This window comes from Zalophus californianus, chromosome 4 (genome assembly GCF_009762305.2).
Source record: "Zalophus californianus isolate mZalCal1 chromosome 4, mZalCal1.pri.v2, whole genome shotgun sequence".
Lineage (NCBI taxonomy): Eukaryota > Metazoa > Chordata > Mammalia > Carnivora > Otariidae > Zalophus > Zalophus californianus.
In genome coordinates, this window is record NC_045598.1 from 97531071 (window position 1) to 97550029 (window position 18959).

The 18959-nt window shown below is 49.6% G+C and overlaps 1 protein-coding gene across 2 annotated transcripts in view; it reads left to right on the forward strand.

Moving 5' to 3' along the window:
- The window catches only part of VANGL1 (VANGL planar cell polarity protein 1), a 49281-nt gene that overhangs the window by 7953 nt on the left and 22369 nt on the right, over positions 1 to 18959 (forward strand). For both annotated transcript variants that reach the window (XM_027622450.2, XM_027622459.2), the window contains exons 2-4: positions 1173 to 1376; positions 8673 to 8805; positions 12690 to 13297. In XM_027622450.2, coding sequence (XP_027478251.1) covers positions 1306 to 1376; positions 8673 to 8805; positions 12690 to 13297 — 812 coding nt within the window. In that variant the 5' untranslated portion in view covers positions 1173 to 1305. The remainder of the gene's footprint in view (positions 1 to 1172; positions 1377 to 8672; positions 8806 to 12689; positions 13298 to 18959) is intronic.

Consider the following 18959-nt stretch of genomic DNA (forward strand, 5'->3'; position numbering starts at 1 on the left):
TCTGGCTCCAGGCCTGCAGGTTGCTGCAGTGGGGGGTTCAGGGAGCCTTGGCCCCCTCCCAGGAGGGGTAGGGCTGTGGCATTTGCGGCTCCTTTGTTCTCCTTTCACACTTACGTCACTGGCTCTGTTTGCAGTTTCAGCCTCCAGGGGAGGAGGGGGGGCACTGGAAGGAGGAACCCTGATGGGCGGATACCAGCACTGGGGTGCAGGATGCCGGGAGAGACAAACTTGTGCTTCTCAGGCCTTTAAAAGTGAAGGGTTTTTTTAGCACGTGGGCCTCAGGAAAGTACTTGGAAGTGTTTCCAGTTTATTTTTATTGCAAAGCAACATCTAATGGAAATGGGGGGGGGAAAGACCCAGGAGCCTGCAAAGAATAAACCACCTGCTTCCCTTCCTTTTCTGATGTTTCCTCTTAATCGCTGTGTTTACATAAGCCTTTTATATGATTGTAACTATAGGATCAGGGCCTATCTCCAGTCCCGTAGTCTGCTTTTTAAATTTACTATTATGTTGTAAAATTTCCCTTCTTCCCGATTATTTTAAACAGCTCTATGCTATCTCTCTGGGCGGAGGAATCGTGTTTTCCTTACCTAGTCCACCGCTTTGGGGGCAGTTAGGTTATTTCGCGCTTTCTCCCGCTGTAAACAATGCGGTAATAGTTTTTCTTAAAAAAAAAAAAAATTTAGTTCCCTAAGAGAAATTCTCAGGACTTTGGATTCCTGGTTTAAAGAGATAGAGAACTTTTTTTTTTTTAATTGTCTTTCGGAAACTATGAGCAAAATCCCTTACAAACTGCTTGCGTGGGTATTGTTCTTGTAACAGGCAAACTGGCGGTGGGGGCTGGGCACTGTGTGGGCTGTCGGGTGGGAAGCCACTTCCTCCAGCCTGGACCCATGCAGCGGGGCTGTGTCCGGGAAATGGCCAAGGGCCGGGTCTCTCCCACGTCTGGGAGGCCCAGCCACTGTGGTAGGGGTTTAGCCTGCCCAGCACCTCCCTGTCTCCCTCCCGGACACCTGGGGAAGCATTTAGCATTCAGATGCTCCTTCCCTGCTCACTTGTTCTGTAACAGAGACCCCAGAGGGGAGGTGGCTACTGTCATTTATCTTCTAGAATCTTTGGGTTGCCTTTGAAAGTTGATGATCTTTGTTTTTTTTTCTCCCTGCTTTTCCTAGAATTTGTTCCCGTCGAAGAGTGGCTGCTGGATCTCCAGACCCTTTGTGGCTTTAGGAGTCTAGTGGGTGGAAATTCTCTACCTCTGAGGAGAAACGGTGCTGCTCCTTCCTCAAGAGTGAGCTCCCCATTGCTATGGATACCGAATCCACATATTCTGGATATTCTTACTATTCCAGTCATTCGAAAAAATCTCACAGACAAGGGTATGTAAGCTCTTGATTGTTCCACATTTCCTTTTGGGGGAAACTCGCAGGTCGGTCCAGCTTTCTCGACTCACTTTTCAAGTAGTAAAGCTGAGTGGTGGGGCTGTCGATGATGGAGGACCGGTCCACAGCTGCAGGAGAAGCCGGGCTTTAAGAGCATTTAACAAGCGCTGGGAGTAACTATACCACCAATTTACATTTTATAGCTGCCATCACAGTTGATGACCTTAATTTCTCACAATTGATTTTAAATTAAAGTTTCTCCCTGCAGTGGAAATGTTTGTCATTTCTAAATACTTCTCATGGATGACAGTTCTCCCAAAGCTTTACCAAGAATGTAAATGAAAGTTTAAAAGAAAGTGTTGATTTGTTGCTTTGTACCTCAAATTGCTGACTCATTACCCATTAGGCGTTTGCCCTGAGGTTTATACACTAGGTGGTGGAATTGGCCCAGTGCCATATTTCTCTCTGAAGAAAACCCGCCATCTGGGGTGATGGGGGCCAGGCTCCCCTCCTCTGTGCAGCATGCCCAGGTCTGCACTGGTGTTCGTAGGGCCTGCTCTACTACAGACCTATGGAATGTTTGGTGAGTAAAGGAGCGAGGGAATGAATGGATGGAGAGGTTAAGGAGCCAGTTGGTGAAGTTGTAGTGCTGCCTCTTACTTAGCCTCCTCATCCGTGAAATGGGTACAGCCGTCTCATAGGGCTGTGGAGAGGATTCAAGAAGATTGTGCATATAAAGCATTTAACACGGCCCACAGGTAAGAGGTCACTAACCAGTGACTGTATTAATGCTATTAACGGCCGTGGCATTTCAGCACCACATTCAAAGGTCCCAGCTGGCCACAGCCCAAAGGCCCAGCTGCGGTCACAGCCCCACGAGGGCTGGGAACAGTGGTTGTAAGTGGCGTTTCCCTGACCAAGCAGTTCCTCACATGGGTAGCTGAATGCAGAGCAGGACTTTGTTTTGTAATGCAGCAATAAAGTTGGTCCGAGGGTTGTGGGTTATTGTTAAGCTGTAATGCAGCAATAAGATGTGTCGATCTAATTGACTTATTTATGTGAGCCCGTCTGGGTGTACGCAGGCAGCCAGAGGTCTGGAAGGGTATTCTCCGAGCTGCCTGCAGTGGTCACCCACAGCAAAGGGGCCAGACACGAGATGGTGACTGATGGGAAGTTTTGTTTTTGCTTTATCTTTCTGTATCTGTTCAGCCTTCCACAAGGGTGTGGCTTGTAATTAAAAATCTGAACGGAATAAAAGAATGTAAAACAACCATTTACACAGATTGTTTAATGACCTGAGAAATCATGTTTATGAGGCCATGACATAAAAAACAAGAGTGAAAACTTTGTGCCTTATAATAGTTCTATGTTTTTATGAGAAGATGAATGGTAACATTGTTGGCCTTGCCTGTCCTGTCTCTGAGTATAGGATTATTAAGATAATGGGTGGGTTTTTTGTTTTTTGTTTTTGAAACCTCCATTATTTTCTAAGTTTTCACGTATTGGTCTTAAAATCATAAAAATGTGGGGAAAGGATGTGAATGAGCTCTTCTTGGAGCCTGGGTCAGCCTTTCTGGCAGCATGCTGAACAGAAGCCTGCTGAGGGAGGCCTCAGGTGACAGGCAGAGCCCAGGTCTCTGGAAAGTCAGAACCCCTCTGGTGATCAAAGATTCCTCACAAATTTCAACCAGCGGGTGAACATGTCAGTTTCATTCTAAAACACCAGAAGTAGCCATTTGGAATCATCCAGTTGGAGAAAGCCATGCCCTTGTCAGCGTGCCAAGCTTCTCTTTTCCACACAGCAGTGACAGAAGTAGGAATTTGGGGTGCTGCTGGTGCTTGGGGATAAATCAGGGATGACGCATTACAGGATTCTGAGGAGGAACCATCTCTGGTCTCCTCTGCCTCACATGGGTCCTAACTATTCTATATCAGGGCCCCAGGCTGTGCTCCATTCTTTTCTCAGGCCTCTTGGGGCCCCCAGAAATTGATCCAGCAGGGTTCTTATGGTGACTTTAGGAGACAATAATTCCCAATTAAAACGGCGTGCGGAACTCTTAGTGCCTTCTTGGACCCATGTGGAAAGTACCTGGCAAATGATAGTACAAGCTGAGCCTTTTAATAAAGTAATCAAGGAGTGTTACTGAATGCCTACTCAGAAAAGCTCTGGGTGGAAGGGATGGCCATCAGAGATTCTGTGGGTTCTTGAGGACAAAACAACACCCACATGCGGTGAATTCTCTGAGGGCCTTGTAAGGCGAGGTAGTGAACTACGGGGCAAAGCTCACGGTCTGTAGATGGTGCATGCTGGGGAGCACTGTGTCAGGGCATTAAGAATATTAAGCGGTAAGAATGCACCTCACTGGTGTGTAAGCAGGCCCTAGCCTCAGTCAAGGGTACGGTATCCCCCAGGAGGGTCCCCATGAAGGCTGTTCTGCTCAGGGGTTTGTCAGGAATTTGAATGGAAAAGTAGGAAAGTGGAAGGACCTTGCTTTTTGGTAATTGTAGCAGGCCTCTCACCCAGAGAGGAATAATGAAGTGCACCAAATTTGATATGCCCAGTGACACCGTCATCAGCTTTGGGGGGCTGGCTGGGATCCAAACAGATGACAACTGACTTTTTTCCAACAAAGAGGTCAGCGGTCTGGTTTTGTGATGTCGGATCTCTCCAGAGGGTGTCCAGTTAGTCAACTTGCTGGGAAAATGGCGCGGACTTCAGCTGACTTCACCTTACCTTTTGAGCCTGCAGTAGCAGTTTTTGCATCACATACGGCAGTGTCCTGTGATGCTAAGGAACACTTGGCAGGCACCTGCGAGGACCCTCAGTCCCTGGCCTCCAACCTCACGGCAGTCCTAGAGCCGTGGGGAGGTGGTGTCCCCATTCAGCAGGTGATAAAATGGGAGGTGCAGAGAGGCAGTGTGATTGCCTGACCTTATGAGGCTAGCAGGTACCCTTAGCAGGCTTCAGGCCTGACTTGTTGGCCCTTTGGAAGCCCAGGATTCCCCCCCTCCCCCGGGGCTGTGCTAGATGGAGAACAGCAGGGGTATCCTGTAGGGGGACTGGGGGGCGGGGAGGACTCGTGACTAATGTGCTGAAATGCCCAAAAGAGGGCAGCCGGAGTGCCGAGAGAATTGGCGCTTGTGGTCCCAGGCGGCCTCGGAGTCGGTTTGCGCTCTGCCCGGCCCTCCCACCCGGTCCCTGCGGAGCCAGCGGAAGCAGCCAGACAGCCCCGCCGTCAGCAGGGCAAGGACAGGTAGTGGGTGGTGCTAGAGAAGGAAAGGGAGGGGTGACTGGTGGGGCCGGCTTTCCCCAAATAGAAGTAGACCAACAACAGAAACAGAGCTAAATGGTCTTCCCAGGAAATGCAGACTGTAATGGGAAGGGAACAGGAATTGATGAGGCTTCTGGCTGGAACCAGGGGGTTTTACAGCAGCCCCCAAGGGCCCAGCTCTGGAATCGCCTGAATAGATGCGTTTACACACACACACACATACACACACACACACACACACACACACACGCAGGTACAGACACCTGCCCGGGCCTCCTGCCTGCTGTTGCTTGCTCTTCCCACCCTCTCACCTGCACACAAACAAGCACAGATACCCTGGTCTGTACCCTTCCGGGCAGATGTTGCATGAAGACAGACTCCAAGGTAAAGATAGAGCGGTTCCTGTGGCTGACATGCCTGCCCGGCAGGGGCACCAGTGATCCCGACCACTCAGGCAGAGCTGGAAACACTCTCCAGTGTGCATGGGTTTGTGACAGCCCTTTTGTGGTTTGATAGCCCTACCTCCACCCCCCCATGTCTCCTGTTTCCACTCTTAGATCCCATGAACAGGTTGTCTTCACCACTGGGAAGCCCTCTCCCAGAGTCCACTTGGCACTTGCTTGGAGTCCCAGTGTTGGGAGCTGTCAAGATGAACATGTGGGCTCCTTGTGCAGTGAAGCAGCCATCCTGTGGTCCGAGCTCTGCACCCTGGACAACACGGAATGGCAGTGTTTTTGTTGGACTTCCCTATTTAGTACTGGCTCAGACGCCTTCCCGGAGCAGTAATTCACGACCAGTGATTTTTATAAAAGCTGTGTGACAGGTCTTGCTCCTTTGAGAACAGGGACCGGCACAAGGCTGATGCTGATGCTGAATGCTGAGCCCTGATGCATGCTGGCCTGAGCCTTCTCCCCAGCCTCATCCACTTAATGCTATTTTAATGAAGAAGCTATTCTACACCTCAACATTGTGTGGCTGAGCATAATGCTCCCGTTATTGAGCCCCTGCTGTATACAGGCATTTCACAGACAGCCAGACCTCCAAGCGCTCAATACCACAACTCTCTCCCCGGGAGCATTTGGGTGGAAGAACCTTGGGGAAAGTTTCCTGGACCACCTGCATCCTGATCACCTGGGGTGCTGGTGAAAATGCAGATTCCTGTTATCTCCCTTCCAGAATTCCCTAGGAGTGGGGCCAGCTAATCTGCACTTAAATCCCCACCCCAGGTGGTGTCTCTGCACACTCAGGTGTGAGAAGCACTGGTTTCTGGTTTCTGGCTCTGGGGGATGAGAAGACCTTCCCTTCCCGGGGTTATCAGATAATAGGCTCCTATCTGGCTTACCAGATGTCACCAAGGGAATGGTTCAGGCTATTGTGTCTTCTTTGGATGCCGTTGGGCCCTTTAAGAGCCCGGTGGGGTGGGCCAGGGGTCAGAGTGATGGCTGGCCCTGGAGAGGCAGTTTCCAGCCCTGGGTGTGTCCCCCACCTGCTTTCTGCCTTGGCCGTGTTCAGGCTCCAGCGCTTGGCATTCAGTGAAAGAATTTTGGTTTCCAGTGGAATTTGTGCTGTCACAGGATTTGACCCATGGGACTAGTGAATAGATAGATGGGGTTAGGGGAGCACATGACTTGGCTGATGACAAAAAGAGTTGATAGCTGGGGGAACAGTTGGGGGTGATGGAGACACAAGATAGAAGAGGAGGCTCCTGGGTCTGGCCGATGGAGGCCCTGGGAAGCAGGGGTTCTAGACTTCGTCCACACAGATCATCCCGAAGATGGCCCAGGCACCTGGGAAGCCTCTCCCAAATTGTTTATTGTTTCTCACACTGGGACCTTTTGAAGTGATTGTCTTTGGCAGCCCAGAGCTTTGGACTCATTGCATTGTGCTGTCCCAAGTTCACAGTGCATCTGTGACTGCCAACGGTAGCCCCACAGGCCGATTTCAGAGCTCCAGCGGTTCAGCTAGAGGGTGTCAGGACGAGCGTTAGGAATATTCATGCTGCCGGATCTTCCCCAGTTGCTCTTCAGATCAGCGCAGCACAGCGGGTGTAAATCAAGGTGGTGGGGGCAGACCTGGGGTCACATCCTGCTCTACCACTTACTACGACTTTGGCAAATCAGTCAACCTCCGTGAGCCTTGGTTTCTTCATCTCTAAAATGGGGACAAGACTCCTGTCCTCATAGAGTTATTGTCCGGATCGAATGAAATTAATATCATAGAGCACCTAATAAAGTGCTCTCTAAATTGGAGTGGGAAGTGGAATGATTGGCATTGATAGATACATCTCTAGTTAAAACAGATTTTCTGCTGCGCCCCCCCCCCCCCCACCAGTTACCTGGTTAAACTAAAACACCCAAGTCGATCGGAACACATGTATTTCTAGACTCTAATTTACCAATAGATCAGGATGATAAGTCATGCTCTAGAAATTAGAGATGCTCCCAACTGAAAGTTCCTGGGATCAAGGATGCCTCCCTGCTCTTTGAACAAACTAACCAATGCTTATCCTGGAGAGGGGCTCTTAAGGTCGGAGTTTGCCCATAGGAAGACTGCATGTGATTTTATTGGCTAAGTAGCAGGTTATTAGGAGACATGCCGTGGAGGGGAAGGAGTTGGACTGTGTGTTAATAGTTCCTTGTACATCTCCTCCGAGGCCCCTGTACCGAGCTCTGCATACATTATCTATGTGGTATTATCATTATCCCCATTTCACAGAGAGGAAACTGAGGTTTTCAGAAGTTGAATAACTTGTGCAAGGTCACACATCTAATAGGGGCAGAACTGAGATCTGACTGTTGTTCCCAAAGTCTGTGTGTGCAGTGCTCTGTCCTGCCCAGGGTTGGCGGTGGCCCGGGGCGGGGAGGGGCGGGGGGGACTTGGGAATGAAAGCAGGTGTTTGAAGGGAGGACTGGTGTCAAGGCAGTCTCTAAGACAGGGGACACTGACAGACAGGCTCCTTCTCTGGGGGCTCCTGGACTGACTGTTCACAGCTGGGGCACAGGAGTGCCAGTTTCCATCGGTGGTTAATGGCTAGGTTGTGACTTCTGAGCTTCCCACAGCGATTGATGCCTTTCGTAATTTCAAGATTGACCCCGTGGCAGGGTGCTTTCGCAGTTACCCTGGAAGACCACCCAGGCAGTTCATCTGGGGTAAAGTGAGGCAGCAGCCTGCTTTCCTTAGGAAGCCTGAAAATACAGACACACGCACACACGCACCTCTTGGTGTCATTTGTCCTGGCTTTTATTGTTCCTCTGGGTGCCTTTGAATTCAGCCAGAATCTGTGGGAATGACTTTCAGTTTGAATTTGTAGGAGTGAGAGGTAAATGCTTCTTTGTACTGGTTTAGAATTTCCTTTCTTCTCAACTTATCCAAAGGTGTAGGGTGACAATGTGTCCCAGATTTTTTTGGACATACCAAGTGTAAATATTTTGCAGTGTTGTCCCCACAAGAAAGCCCTAGAAAATAAATTTAGGCATATTATAACCAAATCAAGTCAGGAATTTTACAGTAAAATGTGTCTCAGCTACAGAAATTCTAAAATTCATAATTTTAGGCTTTGAAAAAAATCTTTTTTTTTTTAAGATTTTATTTATTTATCTGACAGACAGCGAGAGAGGGAACACAAGCAGGGGGAGTAGGAGAGGGAGAAGCAGGCTTCCCGCCAAGCAGGGAGCCCGATGTGGGGCTCGATACCAGGAACCTGGGATCATGACCTGAGCCGAAGGCAGACGCTTAATGACTGAGCCACCCAGGCGCCCCTGAAAAAATCTATTTTTAACTCCACTGTTGAGGGAGGAGTGACAGTCTTTGTTTTAGGTCTTGGAATGGCAAAAAGAAAATACTAAGTAGGGGGTAAAAATTTGCTTACTCCTTGCAGGGGTGGCTTCGATGGGTATTGGCACCGTGTGTGTGTATATGCGTGTGTAGAATTTTTCTAACTCAAAATGAAATGTATAATACATTTCAATGAGAGGTGATTCACACAGTATGAATGTGCTAGCTGATTATCATTTTTTTTCAGGGAGAGAAATAGAGAGAGACACAAATCACCCCGGAATAAAGATGGCAGAGGGTCAGAAAAATCCGTCACCATTCAAGCTCCCACCGGAGAGCCCCTGCTGGCAAATGATTCTACTCGGACGGAGGAAGTTCAGGTAAGGATCAAAGGCAGTCTGTAAGCACACTGCCCCTTGATCAAGACTCTTTTCAGTAAATGTTTTCCTAAGTCTTGTTGCAGTAGGTTCTCTTGGGTTTTTATCTTTATTTTTCTAGCATGGTAATGAGTTTCTCTATGTCTCGTGGTTTCTTGTTGGTCTAAGGACAGCCTGTTCTGCCATTGGCTACCTCGGGGGTTCTTCTGAACTGTGATTGGTTGGCCTGCTTTGAATGGTGTTGGAAAGAAGCCTGCCGGGCTGATGACAGGGCAGAGAAAGGGAAAGTTACAGGCTGTCGTCTCCAGGGATGTGTTTCAAAGTGGAACAGGAAGCCGGGGAAGGAAACTCTTCTCCAGAAGCCTCAAGGGCTGTGGGGAACAAGAGGTTAAGACAGCCCAGACTGACCACTGCGAGGTATATGAAGTAAATCGGGGGTCTGTACACTGAGATGCCTGACAGGAAAACTGGATGAATGAAATAGGCCCTGGCCCACAGAGAAGGGGCCCGAACATATCGGGCAAGCTTGGGGGGTGAGCAGCAACCTGGGTGGCACATCGTTGTCGGGGCTGTGGCATGCAGCGTTGGGGTCTGTAGCAAACTAGAGAATGCATCTCCTCTGTCAGAGGAATGGCAGCTCCCCAGCTCCAGACTCTTATTACCGCTCAGGAATGCGGGAATTCAGTGCTCCTGGATCTAGTGGTATTTAAGAAAAGCTGGAAATTAGGATTTTATGTGAAATCACCCAATTTTTAAATATTGGCAATGTGTGTTAATCTTTAAAAGACACTGTGTGGGTTCTTCTTGCTGAGTCCTAACTGGCGGCCCACCTGATCTAAATAAACATCTGAGTTGTCCTCAGAAACGTGTGCATACCCTCCACAGCTCTTGAAATATATGCGTGGCTAGCCATGGCCCCATATAAACCTATGTATGCTCACACCTGCAGGTACACAGACATACGCATTTATAAGCGGATAGATGGACTAAAATTGGAATTCCTCAGAGCACACAAGGTGCTCTTGGGACCCAAAGCTCAGCTGTGGGATGAAGGTGGAGTTTGTCCAGTGATGAGTACATGTCGTTCGTCCTTACCCTTGCACTACCTGCCATAGCTCTGGGAGGGCCAAAGGGGTGGTTGGATGGTTGGGGCTAATCCTGAGATTTGGACCACCCTGAAATGCTGCAGGGGGTCAGTCTTCTTCTAGATGCGGATTCAGAGGTGCAGGGGGCCCACTGTGAAGGCATTTCTTTGCAGCTTCTCTGCGTCTTGTAGCGCACCGGGAAGCTGTATTGGGAAGCTGTTGGTGTTTATGCCAAGTTGATGTGAGGAGAAAAGCATGGAAATGGGCATTTGGAGGCTGTGTTTCTCAGTAGCTCTGTGACTGTGGGCAGTCCGGACCTTTGTGGGCCTCAGGCTCTTGGGTATCAGATTAGAAGATCGTAGATCCTTTCTGTTCTAAGAACCCCAAGCTTAAGAGGACCCTTTGGACATTACATTTTTTAGGCCCAGATGTACATCCATTCTCAAAATGTAAAGGGGATTTAGTTAGCAACTCTTGGGTGGGAAAAAGGGTGAATAGCTAAATCAGAGCAGTGCAGTGGTCAACAAAATGACCACGAGATACTAGTAATTATTACTTCCACATTGATTAGCACCTGAATATGAGGCCCAATACAAAACATGGCATCTGGTATTGGCCCTATACTCTTCCAGAGTGTTACAAAGTAAAGTATTTTATGAACTTACCTTCTATTACGAGTACTGTCGATCTTTGAATTTGTGGCTATTTTTTCCCCTATTGGTGATTTTTTTTTTTGTTTAATTGAAGTAAATTTACCCACAGAGACATGAACAGACCTAAAGTGTACAGTCTGAGAAGTTCAAACAGCTGAATAAACCCATGTAACTCACGTTGTCAAAATATATATGTATATTTTTTTATTACTCTACAAAGTTCTCTTACGTTCTTCCCAGTCGGTTCCCGTCCCCATCCCCACCTTTCCAAGATAAAAACCCTGTTTTGATCTCTCACTGTAGATTAGTTCTGCCTGTTTTAGAACTCAATGTAATTGGGATCATGTTCTTTTGTTTCGGACTTTTCTCCGTCAGCATAATGACTTTGAGACTTATCCATGTTTTGGTGAGTTTTTAGCAATTCATCCTTTTTTATTTTTGCTGAGGAGATTCTGTTGTATGCATTTATGACCCGTTCTCCTGGTGGATAGATACCTGAGGTGTGCCATTTGGGGCTGTCACGAACAAAGCTGTTAAGAACATTCTGACACAGGTTTTCTTGCAGACATATGTTTACATTTATTTTGGATAAAAACCTGGGAGTGGAATTTGCCGGATCATACAGTTGAGCATATATTTGAATTTATATGACGCTGCCAGACCCATTTTCAAGAGCGATTGTACTATTTTATACTTCCCTCAGCCGTGTGTGAGAGTCTTGGTGGCTTCTGTCTGTTGTCCTGCAGAGTCGTTTCTTTCATGGTATGTGACACTTGTCACTTCCCAAGTTGAAGAACTCTTTGTTCCTAGGTCAAGACCTTTGCCACCGCCACCACTCCTTGCTGTAGCCTATACATTCATAAATCATATTTTTCTGATCATTACTAGATTTAAGGTTATTATTTGTGGGATCCCTGTCTTGCTGGTTCAGCTGTCAACTTAAACTGCATTTTTCTAAGTTGGTGTCTTCCACGTGAATTTCACCCGGCTTGCCCCTACAGCAGACTGTTTTTTCCAAGCTAAATCATATACACAAATCTCTGAGGCAAAACCTCTGTGGACCCCGTGTGGCTTTTCGTTGCCTTCTTGTTCTCTTGTTGCTTCGTAGTGGAGTCAGGGTTGCCAGCAAAACAGCAGAATTGTTTAAAAACCCTAAGAACTGGATCTTGTTCATTAAAGGGACTGATCGGTCCTACTGGAAACTACCTCAGAGGTTATAAAGAGAGAGAAAGCAAGAAAGTCGAAGACACATTGCAATAGCCTGGGAGTTCTGTGCCCTCGATGTTCAGTGTGTCATGAGAACGTGTGTTTTCGGGGAGGAATTTTTGAGCTGTCCTGGCCAGTGGTACTTGAATTTGCTTAGCTTGCTCAGTGAGAAACATGGTCAAGGAGTGCTTGACACTGATAATTATAAAAACAAACAAACAAACAAAAAACTAGCTATGGGTCAGCTGTGATTTATACGTATAGCTTTTCAGAGCTGCTGGAGGGTATTGTAATGCCCCACTTCCAGAAGTTGGACTTTGTCAGCCTTTTTAACCCAGCCATGAACGAAGAAGAGAACAGCAGAGTCCTCTTCCGCCTCGCAGCGGGATTGCTTACTGCAGGGCCCAGGGCCTCTCAGGAGATTCCAACATGGGGGATGATCATCAACATTAGAGTAATGAAGCCCCCCAACACACCCACCAAAAGGTTAGACTGTGTTTTCTCTCTTTGAAAAGGTGAATATAACATACAGCTTGAAAGGGACGCCTGGGTGGCTCAGTCGTTAAGCATCTGCCTTCGGCTCAGGTCATGATCCCAGGGTCCTGGGATCGAGTCCCACATCGGGCTCCTTGCTCAGTGAGGAGCCTGCTTCTCCCTCTCCCTCTACTGCTCCCCCTGCTTGTGCTCTCTCTCTCTCTCTGACAAATAAATAAATAAAAATCTTAAACAAACAAACAAACATATAGCTTGAAAAACTTCAGCAAAGCTCGTCAAGGTTCACAGTTCCTGTATTTGAAAGGTTCAGCTTCCACGTTCTAGGCTTGCCCATGGGTGTGGGTTGGTTCGGGGAGGCGGGCCCTCCATGTCCGAGGGCTGGCTTCATGGCTTTTACCAATGACCTGCCGCCTATGGCTCTTCGCGCTCACTGTCCTCTCTCCATCAGGATGACAACTGGGGAGAGACCACGACGGCCATCACAGGCACCTCAGAGCACAGCATTTCGCAGGAGGACATTGCCAGGATCAGCAAGGACATGGAGGACAGTGTGGGGCTGGATTGCAAGCGCTACCTGGGCCTCACTGTGGCCTCGGTCCTTGGACTTCTAGTGTTCCTCACCCCCATCGCCTTCATCCTTTTACCCCCCATCCTGTGGAGGGACGAGCTGGAGCCTTGTGGCACCATTTGCGAGGGACTCTTCATTTCCGTGGCGTTCAAGCTCCTCATTCTGCTCATCGGGACCTGGGCGCTCTTCTTCCGCAAGCAGAGGGCCGACGTGCCGCGGGTGTTTGTGTTCCGTGCCCTTTTGTTGGTCCTCATCTTTCTTTTTGTGGTTTCCTATTGGCTGTTTTACGGGGTCCGCATCTTGGACTCGCGGGACCGGAACTACCAGGGCATCGTGCAGTACGCCGTGTCCCTGGTGGACGCCCTCCTCTTCATCCATTACCTGGCCATCGTCCTGCTGGAGCTCAGGCAGCTGCAGCCCATGTTCACGCTGCAGGTGGTCCGCTCCACCGACGGCGAGTCCCGGTTCTACAGCCTGGGACACCTGAGGTAAGGGGCATGTTCGAGAGGCAGAAGGGACCGCTGACTGACATCGTGCTGGCAGATAGCACATGAGGGGTGACGACAGGTGCCAGGTGCCGGGACCAGGGTCTGACTCCCTTCAGGTTTTGGGAGGAGCTGTGTGTGTGTGTGTGTGTGTGTGTGTGTGTGTGTGTGTGTGGAAGGAGGGGGTGTGTCCGTGTCCATTGACTTTCCTGACTGCTGGGTGAGGTGACACCATTGCTGGCTTCATCCAGGTTGGAGTCTTATTGGGCCAGCTCTCAAGCTTGGCAGCTCCCAAAAGTGGTGGAGGGGGGTGCATTGTGATGGCTGCTGGCCTTGCCCCTGAAATTGGCCTTTGAACAGTACACAAAGTGACCAGCCCCTCCAGTTTGCTCAAAATGCTACATCTGGTTTACACCCTTGTCCTGGTAGGATTGCTCATCCCTCCTTTTTTTTCCCCTACTCTCAGAGGTGTCCTGGTTTAGGCACTAAATTATGTGGCCACCCTGGTGACCCTCAGTAAAGAATCAAGTGCAGTTTAGAGACCCCGAACTTTTGGAGAGTTGAGTGTTTTGGAAATGTATACACGTGATAAAGTTAGAAATATATCAAGATGTCATACTTTAAATCTATGCATATCATCTATGTTGTGGGTAACTAAAAAAGGGATAATCATATTTTATTTTATTTATTTTTATTTATCCTGAGGTAAGCACTTTGTATAGATTGTCACATTTAGTCTTCACAGAACCGTTTGATTTAGGTAGTATTCATCCCAGTATTACAGAGGAGGAAATGGAGCACTAGGGGATTTAAACAATTTGTAGAAAATAACATGGCAGGCCTCGTTTAGGATTTACCCAGTTGTCATGAAGCTGGGCTTCAGTTAATGCCCCCATCATGGCCTCTCTCACTTTGTTTCTCTCGAGGGTTGGGTTTTTTGGTTCGGGTTTTTTTTTTTTTTTGGCCATTAACGTTATTTCCATTTTATTTTATTTGTTTGCTATTACAAGCACAACTGTTATGATCAGGATTGTTATTGTTCAGGATTCCTGGTGCACATGGGCAGGAGTTTCTCTAGATGGTCTTACTTAATATTTCCTGGACCCTTTTTCTGTCTGTTTTCTGCCACAAATTGAGGAGGGGGCCAAGGACAGGGGCTGGGTCTCACTCTCATTGGATCCCCAGTGCCTGGCGTGGAGCACGGCATGCAGTTGGCACTCACGTGGCTATCGGTGAGTGGATCACCTGGGATGACTGGCTTTGCCATCTCGTTGGGCTCTCCTGCCTCCTCCAGCGATCCGCGCCGATGTGTGTAACCTGCTTGACACACGGTGAGCACTTAGTTAATTGTGGCCATTACGGCCTGTGATCATGTAGCTGGCAAAGCAGCCAAGACCGGCAAGGGCACCCTACTGGGTATCGGAACAATGGGCTTTGTCATATTTTTGGCTGGGACACAGGAAGGTGGCCCAGCCCTGGTTCGGAGTTGGGTCGCACTGCCAACCATCTCGGTGTTGGCACGCACCCTCTTTCATTCCTCTGGCCGAGCTTGTACCCCCTGAGGACCGGGTGGTTTAGCACTAGAAGCCGCTGCCATCCTGACCGGTCCTTGGAGGGACTCGGTATCTGAGTCACACACTCCGCCCAGCAGAATCATATGTCTCCGAGTCCTTCGCAGATGCCTGTGGGGCTCTGAAGGCAAGGAAGTCCCTGCTGCTCATTCAGCTCTGCTTTCTTCACCCCTCCCCCCGTTTTTGGTGGAGAATGACCAGCAGACTTGCATTAAAAATCTGCCACAGGGACACCTGGGTGGCTCAGTCATGTCATTAAGCGTCTGCCTTCGGCTCAGGTCATGGTCCCGGTGTCCTGGGATCGAGCCCCGCATCGGGCTCCCTGCTCCGCGGGGAGCCTGCTTCTCCCTCTGCCTGCCACTCCCCCTGCTTGTGCTCTCTCTCTCTCTCTCTCTCTCTGACAAATAAATAAATAAGATCTTTTTAAAAAAGAAAAGGGGTCCAGGAAATATTAAGTAAGACCATCTAGAGAAACTCCTGCCCATGTGCACCAGGAATCCTGAACAATAACAATCCTGATCATAATCCCCAGAGCCCAGCATTGGGGCCACCCGAGGCCCAAGGCTGGCTGCCTTCAGAGCTCTGTCTGGAGCTCCTGTCCTTTGGTGAGAGACCAGTGCCCTGCTGTGCTGGGACAGTTGCGCTCACAGGCCTGGGTGCGGGTGACAGGAGCACCGGAGGACCAGGCAGGGGCCGTGATAGAGCCAGTGGGAAGCGGCCTATCCCAGGACTGGACTGGTTTTGCTCAAGCTGAAGGGGGTGGAGAGAAATCTAGCTCTGGTTGCAGTAGAGACGAGTGATATTTGGGACTCTTAGTGTCAGTGGCCAAGACGCTGGCCTCCACCCTCATTGGCGTGAACCCCATCTGTGGGGTGCAAAAGCGAAGGGCATTGTCTCCCCTTGGGTCGTCCAGGTGGTGGGGCTGATTACCCTCCCCGCCCCAGCCCCACGGCTCCCACTTGGCCCCTCCTCCAAGGCTGGACGGGAGCAGGGATGGGGAGGGGACAAACCAAACAGCCCGGGTGCAGTACCCTGTGCTGTGTTCAGAAAATTGGCAGTAGCCTTGGCACCTCACCACACAGCTGTGCTGCTGGGGGAGGGGTGGGGGGGAGACCTGGGGGGGGGAGGGGAGGACCGACTGCGCCGTATGGCCCACAGGCTTGCTACACACCTTTCATGCCTGTCCTTCGCCGTGACCAACAACGGACCAGCTTGACTTGCTAACCCTGAAGCCACTAACCCCAGCTCCTGGGGAGACCCCAACGTAGCACCTTTCCAGCAGCCCTGGGGAGGTGGGGGGGAGAGCATGTCCAGGTGGTGCCCCGTATCTTCCTCTTGGCTTCTCTCGGGGACCCTTTGTTTTCCTCCTTTCCCTGCTCTCAGGAAGGCCCCCTTGGTTCCTCCCATGGAGGGAGACCCTGCTCATGGGGTGGAGAGATGGCCGGGGAAGGGGAGGCGCCTTTGCTCTCAAATAGAGCCCTTGGGCAGGGCTGGCTGCCCATAGGACAGTCAGGCCATGGGAACTGGAGCGGGCTTGGCATCTGTCCCTGCTGGCACTGGGTGGGCTCAGTACCCTGCCGCTTCTGGGGCTAAATCGGCTCTAAACCCAGCGGTGGCTACAAGAATCACAGGGCCAGAAATATAACTTCTAAACCTTTCTGTAGAGCGTGGAAACAGACAGGAGGGATGGGGGAGTCCGAAGAGACAAAGAGCGAGTCGGGGGATCAGAATAGCAAGTCCTCCTCAGCTGACTGGCAGGCCGTTCCCATTTTCCTTTATGGGAAGCCTTCCCTCTGGCACTGACCTGATGCACTTAGGCGAGGAGCGATGGTGAGTGCTTTTTTGGGAGTGTTCTCAAAGATGACCTTATGGAATCGACTGAGCTATTTTGGAAGGTTGTCAAAAGAATGCCTATTCTTTAGTTTCTTAAAGAAAAGATGCTTCTTGTTAGCTCTCAGAAAAGGTACAGTGGTTCTGCTTGTTGGCAGGAATGGAGTTAGGGGCTTATTTGAAAACTTTGAGAAAAACAAAAGGTTATTGTGGTACAAAAAGTGAGATACTGTAAATAGATTAAGGTACTTCCTAACCTTTCTGCCCAGTGCCTGGGGGATGACAGAGGGCTTTTCAGATGTCCCATGTCATTTACCTCTCCTGCCCTGTCAGGGCGGGGCAGGTGGTACAGGGCGGCTGCCCTTTGCAGAGGAGAGCCCTAGCCGCAGGTTGGGGGACTGCATGCTTCCTGGGGGTCGCACCGCTCCCCTGTGCCTCTGGATAGATGTGTTCATGTTCCTGTCACTGCTTTCAGAACACTTGAAGGAACTCGTCAGCATGTTTGAGTTGCGTACCATGTGCCAGGCTGGGTGCTAGCTATTTTGTTAAATACATGATTCTCACATGTTTAACTCCCAACTTGAGGCCTGGAAAGGAGAGAATATAGAGGATTGTCAGAGATGGCTGGCTTGCACTGTGTAGCCATTCCTTAGCCTGTTGGTTTAAGAAAAAAAACAACACCTGGACCTTAAAACCACAGCAGTAGGGTGCGCCTGGGTGGCTCAGTCGGTTAAGCATCTGCTTTCGGCTCTAGGTCATGATGCCGGGGTCCTGGGATCGAGTCCCAGGTTAGGCTCCCTGCTCAGCAGAGAGTCTGCTTCTCCCTCTCCCTCTGCCCCTCCAGCTTGTGCTCTCTGTCAAATAAATAAATAAAATAATAAAAAACACAGCAGTAGGTTTGAGCCTTTGGTCAAAACTTCTTAACTTTTCTGTGTGTCGCATCATGTCCCCAAAGGACCTCTTTTAACTATTGCTGTATGAACCCCCCCCCCCGCCGCCAAATGTAGTAGTGTAGGCCAACCTTTTATTTTTTTAGTATTCTCACGGGCTGGTCTCAGCTGGGAGGCTCTTTTGCTGGTCTGACCAACATTTTCTGTGTGATTGCAGTCACGTGGTGAGGCTGCTGGGGCTGGGCTTCTTTCTCTTCCTACATATTCTACAATTCTCTCCCTCCCCGGAGTGTCCTTCAGGGGAGTAGTTTCTTCATTAGGGTAGGTAGACTTCTTCTCAGGGCTCCCAAGAATACAAAAGCCTTCTAAATAAGGCCTGTGCCTGGAACCGGCCCAGCACGACTTCCACCAGAGCCCCAGCCCAGATGTACAGAAGAGGGCTGCACAAGGCAGGGAGCTGGGAGGGTTGGTTCACTGGGGTCCACGACCTAGCAGACTTCCGTGACCACCTCAGCTCTCATACCTGCAATCTGCTTGACAGTAGCCTTGGCACCTCACCACACAGCTATGCTGCTGGGGGAGGGGTTGGGGGGAGACCTGGGGGGGGAGGGGAGGACCGACTGCGCCGTATGGCCCACAGGCTTGCTACACACCTTTCATGCCTGTCCTTCGCCGTGACCAACAACTGACCAGCTTGACTTGCTAACCCTGAAGCCACTAACCCCAGCTCCTGGGGAGACCCCCAGCGGGCTTTCACTGTTTGGGTTTCTAAGCGTGCTTCATTCTTTGACACTGAGAGTATCTTAAAAATTGGGGCTGACCCTACACCTTTTTGTCAAAGGTCTGGCTACTGACACAGAACCACCTGTGTGTTAGAAGAAATGATTCTTGGATTGCTTTTCAAACAGTGCAAGTTTATGATCATGGATCATAACTGTTGTGATCTCCCCTCCCCCCACCAATTCATAGGTGGAAATGAGAAACATCTTACTGGATAATGGTGAAAGGATGATCCTTGTTATAAAATGGCAAGGAACTTGGCTGAGCTGTGTTCCTGTTCTAGTGTTCTGTGGTAGGTAGAATTTGTGAGTGAGGGATGGAATTGGATATTTGGCTGAGATATTTATTTTTATTTGTATTTTTTGAGAGAGAGCACGTGCATGTGCATGTGCATGGGGGTGGGGGGTTGGAGGCATAGGGAGAGAGAGAATCTTAAACAGGCTCCATATCCGGCATGGGCCAGTCACAGGGCTCTCAGTTCCACAACCCTGAGATCATGACCTGAGCCGAAATCAAGAACTGGATGCTTAACCGACTGAGCCACCCAGGCACCCCATAGCTGAGGAATTTCTGAGCAAAGCGTTGAAGATGCAC